The sequence below is a fragment of the Falco biarmicus genome, chromosome 8 (genome assembly GCF_023638135.1).
Source record: "Falco biarmicus isolate bFalBia1 chromosome 8, bFalBia1.pri, whole genome shotgun sequence".
NCBI lineage: Eukaryota > Metazoa > Chordata > Aves > Falconiformes > Falconidae > Falco > Falco biarmicus.
In genome coordinates, this window is record NC_079295.1 from 44,671,169 (window position 1) to 44,698,993 (window position 27,825).

Sequence of the window (27,825 nt, forward strand, 5' to 3'; positions counted from 1 at the left end):
GCAGGGGCAGCAGCCTGCTTCTGGCTGCTGTAGACAAGATTTTCCCAAGTCCAATAAGCATTGCTTTGGGCATGCTGGTGAAAGGCAACATGCCCATCAGCAAAAACCCAGCAGCCTTTCTCTCCTATCAGTTTTTGTTGAAGTGGCTGCTCTCTGTGTTTACAGCTCTTCCAGGCCCTTTGTCCTCATCTCCCATTCACTAGTACTTTGCCCACCATTTCTCTGCGGAAGAGAATCAGTGAACAAAACCCATCACACTCCAAACATATGGAAAAACACATTTAAAAGCATGAAAGGGAAACAAAATCAAGGATATTGCTAAACATAGGACTATCCTATAATTTAGAGATGCCACCTGGCTAATTTCTAACCAGCCTGGCTGGTCTTACGTGTCCCAGATCTCTCTGAGCTATTAATCATGCACACATTTAATTTATATGTGTTGTAGCCCTGTGCCAGGATGTTTGGTCACGTTTTCTGTGGTTTTGGGCTATTTTTGTGCATGCCTCCCAGCCCTTTTTTTTTTTTCTCCCTTAAAGAATGGCTGGCCTGGTACTATTGCACACCCCTTTATCTGACTTGCAGCAATGCAGTCTTGGGCACTCGCTGTGATACTGGGATTGAGGAAAGTCCTGCTGACAGATGGATATCAGATCAGTAAGATACTGAGACTTGTGACACAGTGATAGTAGAGTAGACTCTATAGTAACAACACAGCCTGTCTCCTTCAGAGCCTCGTTCAGAAAACACAGTAGCATGAGATCTCTGCCACATTCTGTAGAGGGCAGGGACACTGCAAACCATCGTTTATTTAGGATTGACACAGATTTGCGAGGACTTGGCATTTTCAGTCCTCATTTTGTAAATCATGCAAAATCTTCTCAAGTAAAAACGTCTGCCAACGTCTATTTATCTCAAGACGACAAAACTGAAGTCTGAACACAATTAAAATGAACGGCATTGCCACAGCTGGCAGCTGAGGCTTTCTCGGGTGTCCCACCCCACCACGGCCCTCAGGGGACTGACATCAGATGCGGGCTACGTGTGGCGGCGGCTGAGAAGTAACGTAGCACAGGAAGAAAGCTCAGACCTCTGCTTGCAGTTTTAAGGCTGAACGTTGAATTTTCAAATGGAATCAGACTGTGGCTTTTGGGATGTTTCCCCATAAAATGAAGAGAAATTCTGTCTTTAACATGAGTATTTTTCGGATTATCTCCCTATTGCAGAGTGCCGTATTCGCAGTCGTTGCATCACCTCACAGCTGAGGAGAGCAGTGCTAAACGCACCTTGGGTCTCCCCCTAGCACCACCCGCTCCGTGCACGGCCCGGCAGCGCCCGCTCACCGAGCTCCCGCCGCCCGGCTCGGCCGCCCAGGCCAGGCGACACGACGCGACAGGACACAGCGTGACACAGCGTGACACGGCGCCGCCCTGCACCACGCGGCGCGCCCCCACCCCCGCGCCCCCGCCACCAAGCCGCTCCCCCGCAGCTCTCGCGGGAGCTGGGCATGGGCGGGGCGCGGGTGGTGATCGACAGTCGTGCAGTCTCGGCGCTGTCGCCATTGTGTTGCAGGGAGAGGCCGCTGGCTCGGCGTGGCAGCCTGTGGGCCAGGCCCGACTCGGCCCTTCCGGTGGATCCTCAGCTCCCGAATGCCTGCATCGTGAGGGCTGTGCCGTGAGGGTGAGTACGGGGGCTGGCGCTGCTGAGGGGGGGAAGGTGGCCCCACACAGTCCAGCTTGCGCCTGTGTGTGGGCCGGTGCCGGTGGCTCCGCGCCAGGGCAGGGGGGGAACCATTTTGTCTCGGGGCTGGCGCCTGGCTCCCCTGCCCTTCTCTGTGCGAAGTGCTTCTGACGGCCGCGGGCCTTCGCCGGAAACGGAGCGGTGTGGCACTCTGCCTCTCCGTACCTTTCCTTCCCCTTGAGGAGCCACTGCCCGGCGGGGTCGGGGCAGAGCGGTCGGCGCTGCCCTTCAGCCTGGTGCGAGCCCCGGTTCGGCGTTGGCTTGGAGGGCGGGCGCCGAGCGAGTGCGGCCCTGAGCTCCTAGCCGGCGCCTGGGCCTGGGCCTGGGCCTTGCTGGCTGGATCGCTCCCTTCAGGCCTGGGGAGGAGAGTGTGGCGCCCTCCAGCGGCGCTGCGAAGCACGTGTGGTCTGGGGCCGGCTGGCTCCGGTCTAGGGGAGCAGCCCAGCGTCATGGCACAAGCTGCTGCGGCATAGGCAGGCGAATGGCATTTGTAAACATTTTTTTTGCTCATGGGGCTCCTGAGAGGCTGTTTGATTTTTTGTCCGTCTTCCTTGATTGAAGGTTGAGAAAATAACGCGAACGAAGAATTGCGCAGACAGACAGAATTGCCCCTGAACTCTATCTTGTTTGTAATCAAAACATCATTGTGAGTAAACACAGAGGAAAGCACGTGATCACAGGTTGCTTGGGAGAAAGTCTCATGAGCAGTTGTACATGCAAAAACCTGTAGACATAAAAGCTCAAGTCTTAGGTAGGCCTAAGTGTCACCGCATAGTTCCAAGGTAGAAAACTGTAATTTAGGAGCTGGGAGTGAAGCATGTGCTGCTTTGTTGTGATTGAGGTTACAAGAATGCTTTAAGCTGATAGTAGAATGCATGGAAGCTAGTAAAGGCTTCTCTTACTGGTAGACATGACTACCTCATATTGCCCTTCATTTTTCAGTAGAGGAGGTCAAGGCAAAAAGATGGGAGGAGTGAGAGGTTTTAATTTGAAATACTTGCTTTTTTACCTTTTGAGATAACACTGCTTTCCTGCAAAGACTTCTTGGATCTTTTATCTCTTGTAATCTCTGTTTGTGGCTATGTAAGTTCTGGTTGATCTTTTTATAATGTAGTTGGAGGGATGACAGATCATGAAGGGCAGGACATTTGAGCTGTGTACTCAAAATAGGCTGTTCAGCTCCACCTCCCGTTGTAAGTTGGTCATCTGTTTCCCAGGTGCAACTTCAAATTTAAAGTTTGATTTCAGAACTTGGTTTCTTACCAAGTCTTGAGAGGCATCACATGTATCCCATATTCCAGGAGACACAAAAGTAGTTTCCAGTTTTTTGCATGAGATCTTGATTGCTAAGTTGCATAACACGGCATGAACTGATGAAATACGTGTCTTTGATGAGATGCTTCTCACTCTGATGTTCCTTCTCATTTCTCTGTTGTTGGATATCAGGGTGAGTAGTGTCAAAATGATGGAGAAGCCAGAAGTGTGTTTTGCCAGGGTAGTGTGTTGAGGTTGCTCAATGAAGGACACAGCAGTGGTGTCATATTTGAGTAAGGTGTTCCTTTCCTTTGTGGCAACAACAGGCTTTTAAATCACTTCAGGCTGCAACACAACTTAAATGTTGGGGTTTTTTTAAATTTGTTCCTCAAGTAATAGCATCACTATCCTCTGTGTAAATTGAGGTGGCTAGGTTGCCATTATCAAGTCATTGGAGCATGTTGATTACCACTTGTGATTTGTTGAATACCTGTGTGGGTAAACAAAATGTTCCAGGTTTTAATCTGAGTGTCTGAGCTCATTCAAAAAAACCCTTAAGATGCTGGTACTGTAAAAGGGTGCTGTTCTCATTCTGAAATGCCCTATAAAACCATGATATTCCCCTTGCAGACAAATATTATTGTGGCTTTGATAATATATTCTTATTTATGGTGAGACTGCTGTCTTGTGCTGTCCTGTGTTCTGTGATAGCTTAGCATGTTCACCTTGACCACCTCATTGTATTACCATGATAAGCATAAGCCTTTTATGTGTATTGTGTGTATTGATTGTCAACTATGAAGACAGTTCCTTCTCAAGCTTTCAAGATACAGTGCTTAAAATGGTTTTCAAAGAACTCTGGACAAAAAAACCCCCAAACAACAAATCCCAAACCCAACCAAAATATAACAACCCAGAACACTTCTTACTAGTGTTGGTTAGGTTACAAAAGTTGAGATGCCTAGTATCTAGTTCTATCTATCTAATATTTTCAAGTCATGGCTCAATTGTCTTCAGTTGCAGATACATGGTTCCATGATTTTTGCTATTCAGATTCAAAGTAAATTTGGATGCCCAGAAATTGAAGAGCTCTTGGAGAGTGTTTTAAAAAACCTGATTAATCTGAATGACATGCTTTATGTTGCTGAATCTTTATGGAAAGGCAAAGATAAAATCCAGTTTCCTCGGGGAGAGGTTCTTTGCCTAGACCACAAAGCCTTTTGTTTTTCAGTACCTTTCCACCTCTGCATCAAACAAGGCAAGGTTCCTCTTGTTAAATGCCTGTCTTACGCAACTGTGATTCATCTGTATAGCATATCCTTCTCATTTGCTGGCCAGGGCCAGGACTGCAGAAAAAATGTACAGTGGTATTAGAGAAGTTAATCATAATGTGTATACATAAACTGACATATTGAATTTTGGATTTTCTGATGTTCTGCCTTTATCTTGTTTTAACATGTTATTTGTGTGTAGTTTCTGCAAGATTTCTTTACTTAAAATATATAGACAGCATCATTCTGACGTTCAACTTGAAATCACAGCCTGTGCTAATTTACAAGATTAAGTTGATTGGCAACATTGTCCTCTTGGGGTTACCACTGGAGGAGAAAATTAGTTTTGTGTGTTTTTTTGTATTTGTAGAAGCAATCTGCTAATCTTGGACTCCGTTTCAGCTTCTAGAGATAGTTGGCGCTGGTGTTCACAGTCTTCCACCCTGTGCTTTCCTATCTGAATGCTCTTATTTTGTCTGTTCTGTGGATGTGCATAAGCAATTTTATTATTATTAAGTGATCTCTAAATTAGTCTTGAAGTCCTTATAACTTCTTATGTCTCTTTCCCCTGCTCATCTGGAGCTTCCGATAGGAAGCTTCCATTTCTTATTCTAAAACCTTTGCATATTCTACATATGTCCGTGTTTGACTTCAGTCTATGTTACTTAACTCATTTGGTTCCATGCCTGTCTGAAGCAAAGTGATCCAGAGGCAGAATGATGCATAATGAAAGCAATAATGTTGGCACTCTTTTGTCAAGTACTTAATAGTACAGAATTGGATCTATTATTCTATGTATCTGTCCTGTATATTTTGTATTGGCGTAGAAGTTAGATAAACAGTGCTTTGGATGTCAGACCTCATCAAGACCTACAGCTGTCCTGTCCAGCATATGGCCTAGTCTATATTACTGTGACAATTTAGCTTCATGCGTGGCAGCTTAGAAGTACTAGACTTGCAGTGCATGTTATGGCAGATTACATCTTAAATTAACCATCATTACACTGTCTTATCTAATGTCACAAATAAAAAAAAATATTATTTTTACATTTTATTGCACAAATAGTCCACTTGAAGTGGCATAGCTTAGATTATTAGATTTGATCATACTGAATTTCTTTTAAGCTTCCACAGTTGACAGTGTTCTTCTGTACTTTGGAACACTGCTTAGAGCATTCTGACTGATACAGCTGTATTTACAACTTTGAGAATTGCACCCAATTGCTCAATATTTACTTAGGAGTTTAAATGTGATCTGTGAAATTTAATGAATTAATGATTTCAGGTTCCTAATCCACAGTTAGGAACATGAGAATTTCAAGATTCCTGAGCTGATCTTGCTTAACTGGTGATGTCTCTGGCAAAAGTGAATGGGTTGCTAATGTCCGAAGCATGGTCTAGAAGCTGGTGGGCTTCTCCATAATACAACCTCATAGCTTTTTTGTACATGAATGTAAATTTCACTTAAATCTGATACACATTATGTGGTTTTGTTCCAAATAATAAAAAGAAGTTAAAAAAAAAGTCTTACTTGCAAGATGAAACATCTAGGGTACTTTGTGACCTGTGTTGTAAAGCTAGCAGCTGAACATGCAGCCGAACAGTCGTTAAAAAAATCTTCCATTAAGAAAAGTAACCTCAGCTATGCAGCTGTTTGGGCAGTGGAGTTGTACAAACTAGCTTTTACTAGGTAGAATATGTAATGCAGCATGACTTTCTGCTAAGATCAAAGTCCTGAGTATGTGAACTCGAAACCGCAGCCAGACCTGAGGTACATTGGGATTGATGGAGCAGCTTTTCACAGGCTGTTACTGATGAGCATGGCTGAGGTGGGAAAAAACCAAGTGCTTTATTGATTGATGATTTTTTATTTCTGATAGAGCTTATTCCCATTCTCAGGAGGTTATACCAGAATTAAAAGTGGTTAAATGAAAGATTGTACCACTTCTTCTAATCAACTTGTGCCGTTGGAGTTCTCGGCCATCTGTTCTAGGGTGTTAGCTGTCATGCTACTTTTCCTGCACCATACCACTGAGGATACTGCAGTTCTCTTAAATTTAAGTGCTATCTTTTGTGGTCTGGTATTGTCTGTACCATCCTGAGGAGGAGGAATCTGGCAGTGTTAGCAAACCAGTCAGCTAGCTCTCTGAGGTTTTTGAGTAACATTAATTCAAGATAACCCTTCATGGAGTTGTATAATGGCTCAAATTGGAAGGGACCTTAAAGATCATCTGATGACAGGAATGACTACAGGGTCAATTCTCATGCAGAAAAGGCATGAACATTTATTTTGAAATGCCTAGAAATACCAGTAGAGTGAATAAACCCTCAGCGACTGTAAGGTAAATGTATATGCCTGTGAGACACCATGTGCTCTTTTGTATACATTAGTATTAATGGGAGTTGTCTTTGGAGAAGTTAAATATTTCTTTGAGGCTGGTAGTCTGCAAATGTGTGTTTTTCACAGGAGGGTGAAATTTCGTAGTTTTGACCCTGAAGAATAAGTCTGTGTGTAGTAGTTTCTGCAAGTGTTGAGATGCAGTTCATTAACAAAAAAGTAACATAGGAATTTAGGAAATCTGAGGGCTCTTTTCCTGGCTCATTTTGTGTTAATATTAGTGCTGCAGAGTTCTTAGGGGAGTCCCACTTGTAATATAATAGCAAGAATATATTGTAACATAATAAGAATAGCAAAAGGGGCTATGTTGCTAGTTTTCTAACATGGAATGGGAGGAAATGTAAAGAAGAGGTTGCAAAAACTAGGATAAGAAATTGTTTCCCCATCTTACTGATGCACAGTCAGACCATAGTGCTGTGATAAATTTGTATCTTGTGAGTCATATTTATGATGCACTCAGAATGACTTGTGCATGTTTTGCGTGTAGGTCCCTGCTTCTAAAAAAAAAATAATCAGTGTGTCCTTATACAGGATACAAAGAATGGAGTCAAAACCCTCAAGAATTCCTCGAAGGATATCTGTTCAGGCCTCCAGCTCTTCGCTAGGATCTAGGACGTTGACTGGGAACAGTTTAGCTGGTGCATATAGTGCAAGAGAATCTTCATGGAGATTAGAATCTGGATACCAGGTAATGTGTTTTGTCTATTTCTGTAAAGTATAAATTAATTTGTCTGGTTTTCACCAAGAAAAACCCTAACACCCAGACACAGCACCCCCCCCCCCCAAAAAAAAAAAAAAGGGGGGGGGGGGAATAAAAGGAAAAGTCCCACTGAGGACCTTGCATTTGTGGAAGAACTCCAAAGATTAATTCTAAAGTACAAGGATTTAATAACCAGGCCAATTACAGTATTCTGCAGTGTGAACTGGTAGTTCTAGGTTTGCCATCTTTACCTGCTTTTGTTTGTAGCTGCACCTTTAAAAAGCAGCTGTTCGATGAATGAAGGGCATCCTGACACTTAAGGGTCTGTTTTGGCACTAGTCACTGCAGTCCTAAACCTGGGTAAATGGGGTTTTCAGTTGAGGGGAGGTGAGGATTTTGTTTGAATTTTGATACGTGTAGCGCATTACACTTCATGTGTAGATGATGCAAAAAGTACAGGAAAATGTTGCAGCTGTAAGAGTGACAGTAGGCTGTAATGTTCTGCAGCATCTAGGTTTTTTGTGAAGGTAAGAAGAGGACCCGTAGGCTTACATCATACTTCCTGTCAGTACATTAATACAGCTAGGCTTTGTGTGTAGTAGACAGGGTTGGGGTGAAGGCATTTGCTGCTTTACACGCAGTATTTTACACTAACCAAATTGCTTTTGTGGGGGAAGGGAGCCATGCTAAAGAATAAGACTTCACACTCTGCAGGTACTTTCACTTTGAAAAGAGTATTGCAGGAAGCAGAGATTAAACTACTTCAGCAGTTATTTTGAGCACTTGGAAGCAACAGGTGATTCTTTGGCTCAATTCTCTTACTACTTTGTTTCTGCTCCTTCAGCAGTTCTTACCTCAATTTTGGGCCTGCAAATGTAAGCTCATCCCAGTCTTTGAAATTGCAGAAATGTAACTCCATGGTTAAATATTCATAGTTTTTTTGATAAAATGGTTATGAGTTTGGTCCCTGCTGACAAGCTATCTGGGACACTGTGTTATATAATGCCTTCTCTAGAAACAGTTTTACAAGTAATAGAGCATTAATTATTTTTAGCACAATTACATGTGTATGTGTTCTATTTTGCCATATCTAGCACACGTGTTGTTAGTATGTAGGCTACAGGGAGCATGTAAGGGTCGTCTTCAGTCATTTTTGCTTTTTGGATTCCTGCACATTTTTCACTGGCTGGCTGCTCAGCAAAACCAAATCAGAGTCTTACTTTTTTTTTTAGGGGTTTATGGACCCACACAGACACAAGAGAGTTATGTACTTTACATTATTTCATTTATTACATGAACTGCAGGGTGTTTACTGCATATTGTCTTTTATTACATGAAGTGCAGTGTAATCAGTGCACTGTGTATTATCTTTTGACTATCTGCTGTTGAACGAAGTGCTTCTAGTCTGAGGACTGATCTTTATAATGCTTTCCAGTTAAAACAGAGGGGAAAATAACTGTGTAGAAGATTTATGTTGTATCCCTTCTTTGCACTCCCAGTTCATAGAAGAAGGTAGTCTGAGAGCTTGTTACACAAGACTAGTGCTTAGTGATAAAGGTTTAGGGAAGCTTCCTCTCTTTACTAACCTTTGGTACTTAAAGAGGTAGTAGGAGCAAATTCCATTACTACCTGCAGGATAAGATTACAAGTTGGTGGAGCAAGAAGAAACATAGTCTAAACAAGATTAAGTTCACTCATATAGGAATGAAATGGGCAGGGCTTTTTGCTTTGTTAATGCATGCAGAAGCCTACCATATTAAGAGCTGCTTCAGTTCCAAATAATTTAAAAGATTTGTCATTTAGAAGAAGAAATTCATGACTTATCAGTAATACTTTGGATATATAGAGGAAAGAGAACTTTGAGACTTGGCTTTTTAATATAAAGCCGTTTATGCAGCTGGAGTCCATACTTGATTATAGCTTCACTCAAAAACTTTCAGGGGCAGAACCGTCAAACTTTAAATATGTGGTTGTGGCTAGGGCTAACAGCAACAAGGCAGGTTTCTATCATGTGGGTTTGTTCTACTTCCCTTTCTCTTTTTTTTTTTTTCATATAGGCATGAATTCTTGTATAGTGTACACTTGAGATCAGTCTTGGTAGTAGTCGCTGCTCATCTGAGGAGGCATAACAAGCAGGGTAATTCTTGACTAATCTGATATATGTGACGTAGCGTTGTTTCTAGGTGACTTAGAATATAAAAATCAGTGTGATGGTATGAAGAAAAAAATTCCTATGGTTTATGATGCAACGTCATTAACCATTTTGTGAGAAATTAAGTGGAAGTTGGTTAGTTGGTTTTCGTTTTCTTTGTTTTAATGGAGTGATAGGGCCAAGTGTGTATATGTATAAATATGCATATAAAATAGACTTATATAAATATCATAAATACATGTAAAATTACACATATGTAAATAACAACGTATAAAATTGTTTTGCATGTTTTCCTGATTACATTTTTCTGCTACTGAAAATAGATGTCAGAAATAGAATATCTAGTGTAATGCTTTAATTGTTAAGCTCTGGCAAGGGATGGGACGTACTCTTAAGTTTGTTTTGTTTCAGATACATCAATTAGATTGAGCTTTCCTGATGTCATGCCTGATTGTCTACTTTCTCTTAAAGTCATTTTTTTCATACCCAGTAGGTTGCTTTGGTCTTGGGACATTTCTTAAAAAAATGAGCACAGAGCAGAGATGCCACAGCTACCAAAAGCAGCTTTGGCATTAGAACCATACATGGTGTAGTTCCATGAACGGGCTTTTAGTGCTGTGCTAGTGTGAGTGTGTTGTTCTTGGATTAAGATCTTTACTGTGGTGATCCAGACACTTAAAATAACTCAGATCTTCAGAATCTAACAGCTGGAGAAAAAAGAAAAGTAAATATTTCAAGATCAGTTAAGTCTGCAGGTATGGCTCATATTAAGAAAATTTTAAGAGAGCTTTACTTTTTGTCTTTAAAATTATGTAGTCTAGTGCCTATGGGCAGACTATCCAATATGAAATAATGCAGAAGCCTGAGGAATCCTACTGAGACTTTGAAATATGAGAAAACTTACTGACTGATACTTTATTTTCAGGTTTAATTTTGCTTGTGAGAATGATAATTGAGTGTGAATATTTCTTTAGCTTTTAAAATCTTAATACTACAAATTTTAAGAAGTGGTGACAGAAGCTACTGTAGTTGTATTAATAGTTCACAGGAAGCAGGTGGACAGATAATCACTTAGAAACTGCTTAAGTGTAATAAAATTTAGATTTCTGTTTCTATGAATTTTACTAATTTAAATGATTATTCTGTGGAGCAAATTAAACTGCAGTGCATCTCCTTAATTATAATCTATTCATTGAAATTCAGTGAAACTAAAAGTATAGAACCTCATCCCTTAGATTGTCTTAAAGATAAGATAGATTTGTATGTTAGACAGTTCCTGGTTTTATTGTTAGAAACTTGCCTGTGTAGCCACAGTAAAGATTAGGGCTTCTAAATATCTTGGAAGAGAAAACACAAAAAGAACAGTTAGTGTCACTGCCCTGCAGACATCAGACTTCAAATAATTGGAGCATTTTGTTCTGAGGTAATGCAGCAAACGTTTATTTGCAGGACTGTTCTGCCAAACAGTCTTAGCTTGTTATGTGTATCAAACTGTGGATTCAGTATCTTTGCACTGTGTCTGAAATTAGTTACTGAAACTGTTTATTTTGTAAGCCCAAAGTGGTTTTGTACCCGGTGCAGTTTACTGGTTTATGATGGTCTTCAATGTTAGTAATTTAGGAGACAAAAAAGTTTCAGTTTTGTAGTGAAAGATGGAAATTATTTTTTCGCTGATTGCATGAAATATAATTGGAATAATAATGACTAATTTGCAAGACTTCCCTACCAATAGGACAATGATGGATTATTAGAGTAGACGGCAGAGAAATAAAAAACTTAAGCGATGATAAAGGAAAGTGTTTAAGAATTGTAGAAGATAACTGTAATTTCAGTAGTGTGGTATTTTTTTAGAAATAACTTGATGACATAGTTTACATTTGTTGTCCCATATATTTTACTAGGACAGATCATGCTCCTTTTGTAAAAATAATTATTTTAGTAGGCCCAAAACGTGACTTTTCTTCTTCCCCATGTCTTTGCACCTGTTCTTTCATGTATTAAAACTGATGACCAGGACAAGACAGATGGCTTGCTTTAGTGGCCAAAAAGGCACTTTTGCTGCGATGGAGATTCTTCTTCTACCTGTGTGGGTTTTTTTACTTAACACTTGAAAGTGAGGTCTGTAGTTCTGCCCCGCTGCTGGAGTATCTCAGTTGGGGTAATGCCTCAAAAGCCTTTACTTCAACTTCTTACTGTTCACAGTCAAATGACAGGATGGATAAAGGAGCTGATAATTGCTAGAAAGTAGTTTAAAAAGATCTTTCCTTTTGCCAGTGGTTCTCTCATAAGCCTGTTTCATTTCTTCTTGGGTATCCCTTGAGGTTTCTCCTGAAAGATTTCCAGATTTGGTAGTGCCTCCACTTCCCTGTATTTTCAATATTCAGATCAGATACCGAGTTCATTTTGAGTTACAAGATGCATATGATAAGCATGTTGTTCTTCAGGAATCCAATGTATTGAATAGTTCCAGTAGAGACTGGGGAATCGGAGAAACAGACACCCATGAAACTCCTTGGAAGCTTACAACGTCCTCTCCAACTCGCTACTCAGGGACACTTGATCATCCACGTTCTGGAAGATTTTGGGGAAGCAGAAGCAGATTGGTGAGAACTGTTCATGTGTAATACTTTTTAAAAAATGGCAACAACAACAACATAAAATGCAAGGTTTTACCTTAGTCTTCCTAATCTGCAAAGCTGCTAGCAGGGGCTCACTGTAATGTTTCTAGGTAAGTAGGTGTTACTAAGTCAAGATGGACGGAAAGCAAGAAGGTTGCAGTGTTAAGAAATTAGATGATGAAAATAATAATGTATATTTTTTACTAATAGTTAAGAAATAAAGTGAGAGTGGTGCTGCAAATACCAATTTACAAAGAAAAAATCAGGGTGATTAGAATCTCATATGTGTTGTAGTCCTACAGATGGCAAAATTAATGTTGTTTGTACTCTGCTTCTTGCATCAGGTTTCTAGGTGGTGTGGTTTTTGGATGCTGCCAGCTTTGTGAGTTAACACAAAGTTCATGGGTTTGGACACCTGCTTTAGAAAATTTAACTGTGGAGGAGTAGTTCATAGTCTGACTGTATTTACTTGCATGCTGCTTACAGCGTACTGTGAAAGAAAATGGAGCCTTAACTGTCACCTGACTGAGATCCAAGGCTCAAGCCTCAACAGCTTAACTGGGCTCCAGAATGTGCCTTCGTAACTTTTAGTTAACTTTAGTTACAAAAAAGTAGTTTGCTGCTTTGCCGTGCTTATGCACTGTAGAGGGACAATAAACCACTTTCAATTGCAGTAGAAATATTAAGATGAGAAAAGCAGAGAACTGTGAGGATGCTTGGTGGGAAGATACTGAACAAGTGAAAATTCTGCTCACTTTAAAATGGAAAGATGTTTGGGTCCTTAAGAGTGCTTTCACCTTAAATAGATCTTTGTTTTCTTAGTGTGATTTAAAGGTGACGACACTTTGAGATAAGTGGGAGGGAGAGAGGAACTGTTGTGGAGTTGCTGGCCTTCAGGGGAAGTAGTGGGAGATGTCTCTACATGTAGTTGAAATGGAAATAGTCTGTGGTTCAATTGGCCTACATATCTAGTCAAGTTGGTGCTGTAGAGTTTTCAAAATGGTATATTTTTTTCCCATTAAGGTTAATTTTTCTCTTAGATTAGGTTCTAATGCAAGTGAACATTGCAGAAGACACTGTTGAATCTTCTACTTACCAAATATCAAATTATTAAAACATAAATTATATTTTGAACAGATTATTCATGAGGGAATTTGACCTGGTTTTGTACTTGGTTTGTGATGTTAGTTTCTGTGATTCCCCATCTGTCTTTCATGATGGCATAAGAGAAATACTTAAATCCTCTTTAGTTCTAAAGACTAAAACGTTGTGGCATAAGCTTAGTAGAAAACATAACAAAATAAAAATAAAACACAACTAGAACATCCACTGTAATTTGATTGATCCTTAAAGGATCTTGGTTGTAGGTGCTTTCTGGAGCACAGACAGCTTAATTCAGCTTTTTGATTGAGCTGAAGTTTTTAATATCAAAAAATAAACCAAAACTATTTCAAATAGAAAATTAGTGCCTTGGCAGCAAGTGTCCAGACTAACAACTTTACAGGCTATCCCAACTTTTTAAATTTTTATATTTTTTTTTTTTAGTACTAGTTTCTGAAAAATGCTTTATTTCAGTGCTGTACACTGCAAAAATCATTTTGTACCCATTCTTTACTCTGAACTGATTCAGTTGCACTTGAACTTAATGTAATCAAAGTGTATCTAGTCTAAACAGTTTGCTAGAAGCCAGAGCTGACTCCTTAGCCAAGTGTATTTTAGGTTGGTGAAAAGTAAGCTGAATTAGTTAAACTGTTAAATAAATTAATGAAGGTGATGAGTATTGGCCATTTCTGGACAGCAAAATTATGTTTCCTTGGAGATCTGTAAAGCTATATTTGATCATGTTTGTAGCATCTTGCAAGTCAGGAATATCTTTTTCCTCTGTAAGCCACATCTATAAAGGAAGAATAATGCTGATTGTAATAGAAACTGGCTTTTGCTGGTAGGACTGTATTGAGTAAATCTGGAAATACTGGTCAAGCATAGATCCTACATTATTTTTAAATAGAAAGGCTTTGCATCTTAAAGTTGTTCTTTACTATTTTTCTGAGTCTGTAACATTTGTGCACTTTTGTTAGTGTAACTATATCTGAAATACTGTGTAATTTTTTTTTTTAATGTTATTTCAGTCTACATCTTCTTCCGCTCATTTTGCATCTGGGTGTTACGGTGAGTCTGAGAGAACTCAGGGAGCATATTCAAGACTGCATAGCCAGCAGCGAGATAGTGATTCAAAGAGACCTAAGCTATCTTGTACATCTACCTCTTCTGTGAGAAGTAATGGCTTGACTGCCTTTTCAGGTGAGAGGTTGATTACTGGAGCTGAGTTACATGAAAATTTTCTGAGTAGCAAGATTAGGTTTTATCAAGTTTTAAAAGACTTTATTTGAAGTATTACACTTTTATTAATTTTAAAATCCTATGCCTTACAGAAGAGTGTGTTCACAGTGATAGCGGTATCCAAAGTACTGAGAATGCTGTTAACATGGTCTTTTGAGAACCCAGTTGTGCTTATGTCATTTTAAAATTATTACCTGTACTTACTCCGTTTGCTGTAAAGATGAACTTTGTGGCTCAAATATGTCTTAATTGGTTAAGATTTCAAAGAAAGAATGAGTGCAGCTGCTCTTACTTTGTGAGTCAAATTGTGTTGGTAAACTGATGTGTGCCAGGGGCAGCAGAAAGGAAATCTTTACCTTGCTTAGCATTGTGTTCCAAGAAGCATAGTGTCATGGTTGGTTCAAGCACTGTTGTTAGGGGTCAGGGAAGAAAAAGTTATTTTTTAGCAGGGCCTAAACTCACTTCTATAGGCCAGGCAAAAAGAAACTTTCTATGCTACGAGCTCTTTCAACAAAAACTGAGATTTTCATTAAAGCTGTAAATAAGTGTATGGTATTGGATAGACATAAGTTAAGCAGTATGCTAACAAAAGCCTAAATGTTAGGAAATAACAGTCAGAAACTTACATTGAAAATATTTCTAGAACAGTATTTTGAAACAGACAAATAGATCCATTCAGGTTACCCCTGTGAGTATGGATCGGTGTTCTTTTTATATCCCCTTTTGGAACCATGCAGCCATCCAAATAAAAGCTAAAAAATTCTTGCTCAAAACACAATATTGTTGATGCTTTCTTACTCTTTGCTAAGAAAATGACTGCCATTAACATTTGTCATTATAGTGTAGGACTATTTGTCTTTCCATTTGTAGATCGGTTGGTCGTCACACTGCTGACCATTGAATGCTTAAATTTGGGTTTACAAGTTAGCAGTAAAAAAATCAAAGTAGATTTTTCAGAACCATTGAAGAACACTATTTTGAAACAACAGTTTTGTTCACAGCTGAAGTGTGTACAGTTCCCTATTTAGTTGTTGTTGCTGTTAACAAAAAACAAGATCCCTTTTTAAACTGACATGTTTTACTCTGCAATATGAGCAAGAATAGTATTACTCATTGTTCTTAAAGTTGTGTCTAAGCTGCATTTATACCTCTCTGGAAAGTGTATTCTAGGAGCATTTAAGAAGCATCAATAGAATGGCAGCATTTACGAAGTCTTAAGCTGCTGTGTTGCCATATTGTGAAGCCTATTTAATAGCTAGCTACCATTAGAAAGCAAGATGCTATTTCTCTTCCTTCTCCTATCTTGTATGAGTGTTAATGGGTCTGACTCTTCACAAAAGTATTATTACTTTTTTCCAGTTCAGCTTTCAGAACTCATTCAAGTGCCAGAGTCAGCAGAGTGCTACTTACTATTGGCTTTATGTTGGCAGCTGGCCACCTGATCAGCTTAGTGGTATTGTTAAACTCACCCTTGATACGGGTGTAACCAGAATGCATGCTTAAGCACCAGTTTTAATTTTTTTTTTAATTATTACAAAACCAGGGGATTTACTTACTTTTTCTTTACAGATTCCTCTTGGAGGTACAGTAGGATTCCTAGATCTTCATCAGTGATGCTTGGCTCCCTTGGAACTGAGCTAGTGAGAGAGCGAAGAGAATTAGAAAGAAGAACAGATCTCTCCGTTAATAACCTGGTGGATCACAGCTACAGAAGCAGTGACTTTTCATCTTCAACATGTATGTATTGTACAGCTGAAAGCTTGTAAACCCATAGCTTTCATGTCTGTTAGTTTCTTTGCGTGTTCTTTTAATATTTTCTTCAAAACACAAAGCCAAAAGTTCTATTTAATTTTAAGGTATCCTTTTAAATGAAGTCCACTGGCCACTTTCATGCACTAGCTAAACTGTCAAAGGATATATGACTGGTCTAGCTTGTGGATGCATTCAGTTGTAAGAAAATGGCATCGGTGTTTGCCACTGTAACTGTGTGAATAGCCAGTAAGTGTCGTCTTGTTCATCTTCAGATCTCTTTGTACTTAGGTGTAGGAAAAAAAATAATGTTATTTGATTGTGGAAAGGGTTTTCACAGAGGGGCCTGTATCATATTCTCTCTTTCCATTTGGGTTCGCAATTACAGAAGATAAGCAGAAAAGATAAAAACTAGTTGCAGATTTCATCCTGAAGCTTTACCTCACCAGGAGAGTATATTTTAATGTTATCATGGTCTGTGTGGACAGTTGGAGTTTATCTGGTAGAACCTAATGGGAGAAATGGATGGGTGGACAACCCTGCTTTGTACTGTCTGTGCTGCATTTCTAGCAGTAGTGTCACTGTTCAGTTCTCTAAAAAGACCTATGTTCCCTGCTGTGTAATCAAAACCATATGGCAGATGCTTCTTTAGTTAGTCTGCCAGATGCATAAACCTCAACTTCAACAGTAGAAGGTGGTTGCCATGCAGAACTGTTCTGGGGGGGAAAAGAAAAAAACCCAACAAAACCACCCACAAAAAACCCCACCAAAACTACAGACACTGAAAGCTTCAATTCTAGAATGCGTAGAGAAAGGTTCTGCCTCCTAACTTAATTTGCCTATGCTTGTTAAGTAGTTAAAATATTGAAGAAGTTTCCCTTCTTATGAGGTTAGCGGGCTCCAGCAGCTTCCTCCTTCCCTCTCTATTCCGCCACTCCCCCCACATCTAGCCATTTGAAGGAAGGAGACTAGCTCATGTTAGCCTCCTCAGCTGCTTTGTGTAGTGTTAACTACAGCTGGATGCTTCTTAGTGTGTTGAGGTACTTACATGGTATTTACAGGAAATATGCTTATAAGAATCATAGAATGGTTTGGGTTGGAAGGGACCCTTTAAGGTCATCTAGTCTGACCCACCCTGCAGTGAGCAGGGACATCTTCAACTAGATCAAGTTGCTTTAGAGCCCTATCCAACTCGACCTTGAATGTTTCCAGGGACGGGGCATCTACCCACCTCTCAGGGCAACCTGTTCCAGTGTTTCACCATCCTCATCGTAAAAAAATTTCTTCCTTATATCTAGCCTGAATCTACTCTCTTTTAGTTTAGAACCATTACGCTTTGCCCTGTTGCTGCAGGCCCTGTTTGAAAAGTCTGTTCCCATCTTTCTTATAAGCCCCCTTTATATATTGAAAGGCCCCAATAAGGTCCCCCCAGAGCCTTGTCTTCTCCAGGCTGAACAACCCCAACTCTCTCAGCCTTTCCTTATAGAAGAGGTGTTCCATCCCTCTTATGACTGTTGTAGCCTCCTCTGGACCTGCTCCAACAGGTCTGCATCTGTCTTGTACAGAGGATTCCAGAGCTGGATGCAGTACTACTGGTGGAGTCTCATGAGTGGATAGATGGGGAGAATCACTTCCCTTGACCTGCAGGCCACTGGGAAGCACTGGGTGATCAAATGTACAATTAATAAGCAGGAGAGGACACAACAATGTGGTAATAGTTACCTAACTGACTATAAGTACTCGAGGTGGAGAGCAGGTGGGAGTATTAATCCAGAATGACTGAGCCTGGTGGTGTTTAAACCAGCTGTGTAGCTGAACATGTGAACTAACTTAGTTCTTGCATTACTTTGATAAAAACAATAGGTAGATAACCTTTTTGGGCTGGAGTAGTGGAACTACTGTATTTCTAGGATTTTTTTAATTTTTGAGTTCTTGGTTTAAAACGTTGTATTAGTAAATACTTTTAATTTAGATAATGCTCAATTTCTGTAATCCAGAGTCAATATTATGCTACTTTTAAGTAGTGTTCATAACTGCAGCCTTTGATGTGCTTACAATGAGAAGAGTAGGGGTAGCTTGTTCTAATAGGTGGGGAATACACTTGACTTTATCCATGCATTTGTTGCAGGTGCTCTGGCATCTGCTACGTTGCTGAAACTTTAACTTGTATTTCTCAGTCTACAGGCAAAGTGGACCTTAATAGTATTGTGTACAGTTTGCTGTTTTTAACTCCGGTGCTGTTCTTATGTAACTTCTGACAAATGGTCAGAATTTTCATATTCATGTATAAGAGAGAGAGAGAGTCATACCTTAATAATCTGAAGATCCCAGATGGATTTACCAGACTGAAACCAGCCTAGGTTTCAGCTTAACTTTAGAATTCTGGTAAGTAAATTTAAATTTAATACTGCTCTGGAATCTGTCAGGTTTGAAAAAAATTTGAGTAGGATCACAAAATCTTGAATTTCTGCATTTACACAGTAGAGTTATCCATCTGGATTGTAACAATTGGAGGACATCTTGTGATGGTATTTTCCTCTGCTTTTCTGTAACAGATCTTCAAGACAGGCCTGCCTCTTCATATGCAGAGGGAGCAAGACCAAAAGAGAACTCATTAAGCGCTTTGAGGCTGAATGCATCCATGAACCGCCAGTTGCCTTCTGATCATCGGCCATCTTTTTTCAACAGAGACTCTAACATGAGCTCTTCAAGATCCAGCTATTCTTCAAGACAAAGGAGAAATGAATTGGAGTCTCCCCAGAGGAGCATGCAGCCAGCATTTTCTCTTGCTGCCATGAGAGATGAAACTCCTTCTTCAAGTGGTTCTGAAAGGGTTTTATCTTCTCAGAGGTCATTGAATGAGCCTACAGCTGACAGCGAAGGGAGGCGCACAACCAGACAGCTGCTATCTCGTTTAGCATCTAGTATGTCATCTACATTTTTCTCTCGAAGGTCTAGCCAAGATTCATTGCATACAAGACCATTAGGCTCTGAAGAGTCAACGGTCCCAAGAGTTCAAGCTTCTACTCTGTCAAGCAGTAATGGAGCTGCAACTCCGTTGTCCGAAGTTCCAGGACTTCAGACATCTGAAGCTTCTCAGGGATTTAGTTTTCTTAGGCGAAGATGGGGTTTATCAGGAGTTTCACAGAATCATAACTCAGATTCAGATGGAGAAAGTTACAGGCCAGACTCTGAAAGTAGGAGCACAGGATCCTGGTTATCATCATCTCTGAGGAACAGATGCACACCTCTCTTTTCCAGACGAAGAAGAGAAGGAAGAGATGAATCCTCAAGGATCTCTACCTCTGATACAACTGCTAGATCACAACATGTCTTCAGAAGAAGAGAGTCAGGTGAGGAGACCTCTCTTGAGGCTTCAGATAGCCCTCCTCGGGCTTCTGTTAGCAGACCACCAACACCTGCAGTATCTGGTATTCCTGCAGCTACTGCCTCCCCACCACATTCAGCCCACAGTAGGAGAAGTTCTGGAACTCTGCCTGGTTCTCTCTTTCGCTTTGCAGTGCCTCCAACATTAGGAAGCAGTCTGTCTGACAATCTTATGATAACTGTAGATATTATTCCCTCTGGCTGGAATCAGTCTGATGGACAGGAAAGTGGCAAGTCTAAAATACCACCTTCAAGAGATCCAGAAAGGCTCCAGAAAATTAAAGAGAGGTAAATTAGTATGTTCTTTTGAGATAAAATTCACCTGACTTAACATGAGTTTTCTGTAACTGTGATGTTAAAAGGAAGCTTTCCTTCTAAGAAGGTGGCAACTGAGTCTTGTCGCCTGTGTTCTCACTTTTGTCTTTAGAAAAACTTGTTTTAATCCTTGTAGGTGTTAGAACAGTTTAGTGAACAGAATTGTCATTATAAAAAGTCTTACATTAAATGTGTCACAGCACTTGTTGATGTTTCTTCCTGCAGCCTGCTTTTAGAAGATTCTGAAGATGAAGAGGGTGACTTATGCAGAATCTGTCAGATGTCCTCTGCAAGTTCTGACAACCTTCTAATAGAGCCATGCAAATGCACTGGCAGTCTGCAGTATGTTCACCAGGAGTGCATGAAAAAGTGGCTGCAGTCCAAGATTAATTCAGGTAAAACAGACTCTGGACCAAGGTAGATTTCCAGTTAAATTGGGAGGCTTAATATTAAGGGTAGTCCTCCTGGTTAAAATTATTTGAAAAATGAGCAGCTGGGGACAAAGAGCAGTGTGGCACTTCCAGACTTGTGTGTCTGTGCAGTTTCTCATGTGATTAGTTCCAAGAACTGTATTTGTCATTTAAAGGATCATGTTTCTGGGTTTGTATACTAAGACGTTAGAAAAAATACAATATTGCAGAAGTGTAGCTTTAGAACTACTTACCACTTTTCTCCACCCTTCCTCGTGTATGTGGTTCTAGTTGTTAAGACTTTTGTAGATGTGCTTGTAGCAGAGTGATAGGGATTTGAAAATCCAAGTGTTTTTCTACTGTAACTGTACTTGAATCTTTTTTTTTTTAAGATACTAACTCCTGTTCAAGTCAGTTAAAACTACTTATTCAAAACAGTGCTTCAGACTGCGTATAGATTTTTTTTTTGAAGAAATACTTCAGAAATTGCACACTGTACCAATGTTTTTGTAATAAATTGATTGACCAATTTATAACTTATCTATAGTATTTTTAAGACTCAAAAACAGGTGGCTTGGTAGCAGACAGGAAAACAGTGAATACTTTTTATCAAAGGAAGGTGCTAGCACCTGTTTACTTTTTTTACTTACTATCAGAGGACCCACATCAGAGTAGGGATGTATTAGAAGCCTCAGCCTGTCAGAGAAATTAATTTGCAGTATTTAACTACAGAAGATGTAAATCTACCACAAACTTGCTTTGTTCATCTTGTTGCTTATTAGAGCAGTTTGTTTTAAACCTGGTACTTTAAAGCAAAGCGTTACTCTGACAATAACTTTTAAGCTATTCCAGTATATTTATTACTACTTTTGTGTATATTTGGATTACACTGTAGCATTCAAACAGCCCAAGCAGCGATTTTATGTCAGGCTTTCAGTAGGAGACGTTTGGTGTCCAGAATGAACATGAGGCAAAATATGTGGTGTTGGATAGAGAATAAACATTCTGTAGCATTTAAGTTCTGACAGTAGCAGATAGTTACTACATTTGTTTTAGAGGTTTTCTTTTCTTCTAACCTTGCTCTGCAAAATAAACTCAAATATTAAGTTACAGTTTGTAATGCTTGTGTAATTGTTTCCTATGTTGTTGATTGTTGCAACTTGACACTGACTTTCCCCCTGTCCCTCCCCACCAGGTTCTTCTTTGGAAGCAGTAACAACTTGTGAACTGTGCAAAGAGAAGTTGCACCTGAATCTGGAAGACTTTGATATTCATGAACTCTATAGGGCACATGCGAATGAACAAGTTAGTATATTTTGCATAATTTGGTAAGTGTTGTTTTAGTGCTGGGAGGGTGCTCTTCTTTAGAGAAGGGAAATGCATCTCCTTTTCAGAAGGACTGATATGCACATAAAGGAATGTCAACATGGAACAGATTTTTCTCCTCAGTGTTCAGAGAAATTCTGTCTTCCTCCTGTGCTTCCCATAGCTGAGCTTTCAGTAAGTGTAATCTCTTACCCTTTTCTTAGGTGCAGATCTGTCATCTAGCTTTGCAGTCCAGTGTCTCTTGATACATAGGTGCAGTGAGAATACTAGTATGATGAGATTGGATGTCACATTAAGTCATGAATTGTCTTTGCTTTTAGCCATCTTTTAACACGCTAAAGCAGTTGGTTTAAACATACCATTTAAAAATTCTTCTGTTTCATCAGAGTGGTAGAAACTAACCTCTTTTCTAAGAACTTCCTGCTGCTCCCTGAAGTCCTTTCCTAAATCAAAAATAAATGCATGCCCACTAGTATTACTCTCACTACGTAAAAAAATTATCCTAGAACTACTGGATTGTGTAGTGTTTAAAACTGAATAAATAACAAAAATCTGGTGTTATTTTAGTGAACTTTATTCAGAAGGTTTTCCTTATTCTCTGGGTTGTGTTCTGTGGATATAGAAAGACAATGAAATTTGCCCGCCTCAGAAATCGAAAGAAAACAGAAAATTACACCAGTTTTGGGGCCAAACGTCAGCTTCTAATTCTCTTACTATTTAGAGTAAGCTCTTACCCTAGTACTGTAGTTCTGTCACTTAGGCTAGACTCTGAAAACTCTTTCCTGAGAGTGCCATCATCTTCTGTTTTAGCACAACTGGTTGTTTGTTTACTGTCACTGTACTTAGATAGAAATAAGAACTTTGAAACTTTTTTCCTAAGGAATTGAGACTAAATGATCAGATCAGCAGTAGCATTCTGAAAGTTTTTATCTTAGGAGGGAAAATAATTTCTCAAAATACTTAAAACATCACAAGGTTCTTTAGAGTATTTCCCTTTATTTTGGCTTTCTGTAAAGTGTTGTGACCACTGAAGAGAAACCAGCAAAATTTGTTGGTTTTATTTTCTCCAGTGGTATAATACTCTGATTCTTAGATTCCTTCCCATGAACCAATAGTGCTGACTGAAATTTTATTTGTAGAGCTTTAGTTGTCTTCAAGGATAACATGTTAGATCTGGGATCTAACATGGATGTGGATGGGAAGAACCAGAAGTATAAGTAGCTTTTTGGAATTTCAATTTTTTTAATACTACATTTCACTAATTCTCTTGGAACAGCTAGAGATCAAATTTATAATGTTTCCAGTAAAATTCAATAATTATTCTACTTTTTGAATCATATATGCAGATGCATCACTGACATTCTGAATGTTTCTTTTCATCTCCTTTAAGGCAGACTATGAATTTATCAGCTCTGGTCTCTACCTTGTAGTGTTGTTACACTTATGTGAGCAGCGCTTTTCTGATATGCTAGGAACTGCAAGTGAGGCCAGCACACGTGTCAGAGTAAGTACGCAGTGACTTTATGACAGGAATTGCTCGTACAGAGAACTTGGAACTAGATAGTTACCTGGAGTGACCTAGGAGCTAGATACCCAAAAAGCATGCTTATTTAACAAATTTAGGTTTGAAATGATCAGGGTTTGTCAGCGCATTAACACCATGCATTTGAAGCTGAAGGTACTACTTCATTGCAGTTACTTTGTTGTAAAATCATTTTTGTCAAGGTTGTTGGTAATTCATTGCTTTGCATGTATTGTCATGATTGTTGAGAATTTATGCAGAACTGGAAGGTTAACCTCCCTGTGTACAAAAGATGCAGTTGAGAATGTTGGACTGTCTTATTTGATTAATTTTTCTTATTATGCCAGTTTACATCTCAAAGGTCTATACCTTGCAGTGCTTTTCTGCTGGATTGTGCCTAAATATGTACTTGAATATTACTTTCTGCAGCTGACTAGCTATATTATGATTTTCTGGCATTAGTCAGAATTCTTTATTAGTGGTATTCAGCTGGATTCTTGTTACTTAAGTGGCTTGGCTTAGAAATGCAGTAAGTACACATTTTACCATTAAGAGATCATAATGCAAAGTTATTTCTGCATAGTGACTCATTCAGAAATCCTGTATTCTTACACATTTATTTGATACTAGGTAATGAATCAGTGTTCTTCATCAACTGAGCTCCTGAAAAGCTGATGACTGTTTTTTTTTAATGACATAGAATTGACAATATTTAACTTGTCCAACACTTTTTGGAATGGTTGCTAGCAGGTACTCTGCCTTTGGGGTAGAGGCAGGACTGTGCTCTAATTTCTTACTGTATTAGAACAGTGGTCCTCCTTTTTTTTTTTTCTTTTTTTTTTTTTTTTTTGGTACCCATCTAATGTAGTGCACGATCCACAAATGAAATGTCCAATTTTCTCTGCTACAAGTGCAGAAACATAAAAGACATACAATCTAATAGTAGCCAGCATCCAATGCAGGTTCTTAGCTTGAGTGTATTGCGGAAATACCATATTTTTACTTTTTTCATCAGAGGTGGCATTACACAATTGTGTGATGCTGCATTTTAAACCAGGGAGAGCACCGATGCGTATTTCATACCCAGCATACAACTGACATATGGAAACCATAGCGTTATATTCTTATTTGCTGTGTCTTAACATCTGGACTATCACTGAAAGAGTGATGTAGGTTGTCACTGACAAAAAAGCACTTGGCTGAGACTTTCAGAATTGTCTAAGGAACTTGTATTCGTAGGGATTTTGGCTTTGGATTTTGATACTATGTACTTCTAAGATTAAACTGCCACCAATGCCTAATAGTAATCCTGCTCTTGAACTTTATAGTTAAAATCTTAAGTGTGTTTATGCATTTTCCATTAACCTCGTTCAGTCAGAGGGCTCTGTTTTGCCTTTTAATGGTGAAGTAAATGAAATGGATGCAACTAACGAAGTCCTTACAGATCGTGGTTTTCTGCATTACAATTTCTAGGAAAAATTTTCATATAACTGGCACTTGTTCATGTGTGCTACTTTTGAAAATGATGTTTTACAGACTGTAGAACATGAAGATGATGCCAGTAAGCGCTACCATAAACATTTGACATAGAGTGAAAGCTGAAATAACTGTGCAGTAGCAATTTGAAATCTAGTGTGTGGGGATTTATATTAAATTTTGCACTGATTTTTGTAAGTTGGGCTAATGGGTTAGGATAACCAACCTCTGGGGTGAAGCTTTGGGATGGAAAAAGTGAAGAAAACTTTGCTAACTTGTTGCAAATCTCTGCAGATAACTTTGCAACTTTTAAACTACTTTCTCTCTGCCTTGTTTCTAGTTTATTAACCTTGCAAGAACTCTTCAGGCACATATGGAAGATATTGAAAGTAGGTGCTTCCCCTCTTTTCCCATTAGATCAACTCGGAAGTTAAATTTGAGTACAATCCTCCTTGCCAAGATTCATAATACTGAGCTTAATTACTGAAAATCTGACTTTACCCAGCAGTGGTTTTTCCATTATCAGTAGGATTATTCCAAGGGGGAACTGGTTTTAATTCTCCATGATTAATTTCCCAACAGCATAGAGTTGTTTAGACCACAGAAGTGTTTTCTGCAAGTGACAACAAGATTCCTCACTAGATACAGTCTGGTTATCGTAATTCAGGTAGTATATTGTTACAGGATTGGTGGTGACCAACCATCAGGTTATAGCCTTTTACATGAGTCCTAGTAGAAAAGAAACATTTAAAGTTGAATTTCACTGCACTTAAGTTACCATACTTACCTTGCCATTTCCTCTTTTCCCCTTGCTTTTTTTGCGCTCTTCTCCCCTTTCTTTTTTCTATCCACGCACGGTTTTTGGTTGTGTGTATTCCTTGTTAAGACCTATCCACTTCAGGAATTAAATTTAACGGTCGCCAGTTTTGACAAAGGACTAGCCTACTTTTCACCTAATGGCTTCTTCAGTATACTTAAATTCAAAACTATGCCCTGACTTCTAATAAAGGTATTCTGAATCTAATAGGCAGTGGAAGGGTAGTGGATCTACCTTTTTGTTTTTCCTAGTGTGCATGTGAATGTCAACATTCAAAGTTCATATATGAATTTTCAGTGCATAGGATGTATTTAGAGTATGATAGGGAATGTTGTATGTGTGTGGAAGTCTTAGTTCAAGGAGCAGGTGATTATTTCTGCGTTCAGAACAGACAAAGGTGTACTTGAGTTCAGAACTTATTCCTAAGTTATGTGCGTCCTTACTAGAGTAAAAATTAATGAGTGCCATTTTACACAGTAATTTGATCTATATTTGATTCAGGCTTTACCTAACCTGCAGGTGAGGAATACAGGGTTTTATGTTTGTTATTGGTGCTACTTTAGTTACATTTCTCTTTTAAGATCTGGGGAAGTGAGGAGATAGGCATTGCTTCTTTCTGTGTTCAGAGATGGGACAAGTTACTCAAGTGTAAATACTTTCTTGCCTGCAGAGTTTGCTTAAGTGGACAATTACATTCCTGTTTTGGACAAGCAGCACTTTACAAACCTATTGTAGATGTGTGTGCTGACTTTTTCTTTAATCATAGTTGACAAGTATGTATTTGTCTTTTAATTCAGCTTGCAACAACAAAATCCTATGCATATGTGGGCTTTATGTTCATTTTGCATATGCTGAAAGAATGGGGGTGGGAGAGGAGCTGCTTCCAAGTAGGCCTGACATAACTGTATTAAGCAACATACATATATATGAAAAATTTTTATAAGAGTCCGTTTGTTTAGACTGCAGAACCTTTCTAAATATTTTAGTATCCAAATTGTTCACTTTGTGAGTAATTTCTTTTCCTAGTGTTGGGTGCTGCTGTCATGGATTGAATATGTTCTCCTCTGAGTGCTGTTGGAATTAGCCACTGTAAACACTACATAAAAGTTGAATCTCTGGCGTAATTAAGTTTTTCTTCCATCTATTTTGAGGAAGAACAGCAGGAGGACACTGCATTTTGTAATGTTGAGTTTTGATTTGAAAATGCTGTATTTTTCTGACATAAGGTGCATTTAAATATTAAGCTATGTAATTACACAAGGTTTGGGCGGGTGTTCAATCTGCTATTTAATTTTATAATATTACCTTTATTTACACTATTCATCTTAGTGTTCTAAGTTCACAAACCTTTGTAAAGGCTTCTAATTATACTATGTTGTTCAATAGCTTCCGAGGATGATTCTGAAGACTGATGCTGGTAGAACCTTCATACTGCAAGAGATAAATAGAATTGCTGCAGAAATGCTGAACTGGCAAGAACAACGTCAACATGCATTTGTTTTTTTCCTCTCCTTAGTAAAAAGTGCATTGAATATTACTGTAGTTTTTGAAGTATTGTTGAATTCAAAATCAGCTGCTCGGCAGTGGGACTCAGTGGACTTGCAAACTACTCAGCATGTGCAAGGATTAGATAAATAAAAAGCAACTTCCCTTTTTAAATGATGAGGATGATGTGCTTTGGTTTGGAAGACAGCAGATTTTGAATATTTAAGAAAGCTATATCTCCCTTTATGTTTCCTTCCTACTGTAGTCAGATTTCTGGTTTTGTCTATCAAGTTTTTCTCCTCTACTGGCACTAAGTGGTTATAGTGAGTTTCAGGGTGAGGGTGGGCAGGGAGGGTGGGGATGTCCGTGTACTTAATTAGGTTTTGTTTGGGTTTTTTAAATGCCTCTGTTGCCACATTATATAATAACTGATTGCTTCCAGTGTTAATGAATGAACAGGAGGATGAGCAAGATACCGTTGAGATTAGGTTTTGGTTTATTTGAAGATTATTATTTAACTCAAAAAGCAATAAGAACTTGCAGTGGTCTTCTAATACTTAGTGATGGCTTTTTTTATGTACTGGTTTGGAAATTGGAGATTATATTTGATATTATGTGGCTATTCCGTTATGGAATATTGCAGGTGTAAACTCTTGCATTTCAGCATTCCTGGCAGATATGCAACTTGATAAAGACCTAAGGTTGTTCAGTTTAATCAGACTTTTTTAGATCCCACCTTCACTGTTCAAAGCACTGGTTATCAATGTGTTTTCTAGTGTTGTCACTTCTTTATAAATAAAGACAATAGAGGTATGCATCTTTACTGGTATTGTCCATTTTATTTAAACATGGATATCTACCAGCA

The 27,825-nt window shown here is 39.0% G+C and overlaps 1 protein-coding gene across 9 annotated transcripts; it reads left to right on the forward strand.

Annotated features, from left to right (window-relative positions):
* The first annotated feature begins 1,200 nt into the window (after positions 1–1,200).
* On the forward strand, positions 1,201–27,783 carry MARCHF7 (membrane associated ring-CH-type finger 7). Of its 9 annotated transcripts, none has more exons than XR_008823347.1 (11): positions 1,543–1,680; positions 7,195–7,351; positions 11,960–12,118; positions 14,263–14,434; positions 16,043–16,210; positions 18,778–19,897; positions 20,150–20,319; positions 21,530–21,662; positions 23,051–23,164; positions 24,999–25,047; positions 26,862–27,012. XR_008823347.1 is itself a non-coding variant. In XM_056347993.1 (11 exons), exons 2-11 carry the CDS (start codon positions 7,205–7,207, stop codon positions 26,885–26,887), a joined length of 2,235 nt encoding a protein of 744 aa, XP_056203968.1. In that variant the 5' UTR covers positions 1,543–1,680; positions 7,195–7,204; the 3' UTR covers positions 26,888–27,783. The 9 variants fall into 9 exon arrangements, 7 of the variants coding, with proteins under 7 accessions (XP_056203971.1, XP_056203968.1, XP_056203967.1 ...); XM_056347993.1 differs by having other exon boundaries at positions 21,530–21,639; positions 26,862–27,783; XM_056347992.1 differs by lacking the exon at positions 24,999–25,047 and having other exon boundaries at positions 18,778–19,575; positions 19,744–19,897; positions 21,530–21,639; positions 26,862–27,783.
* The last annotated feature ends 42 nt before the right edge of the window (positions 27,784–27,825 follow it).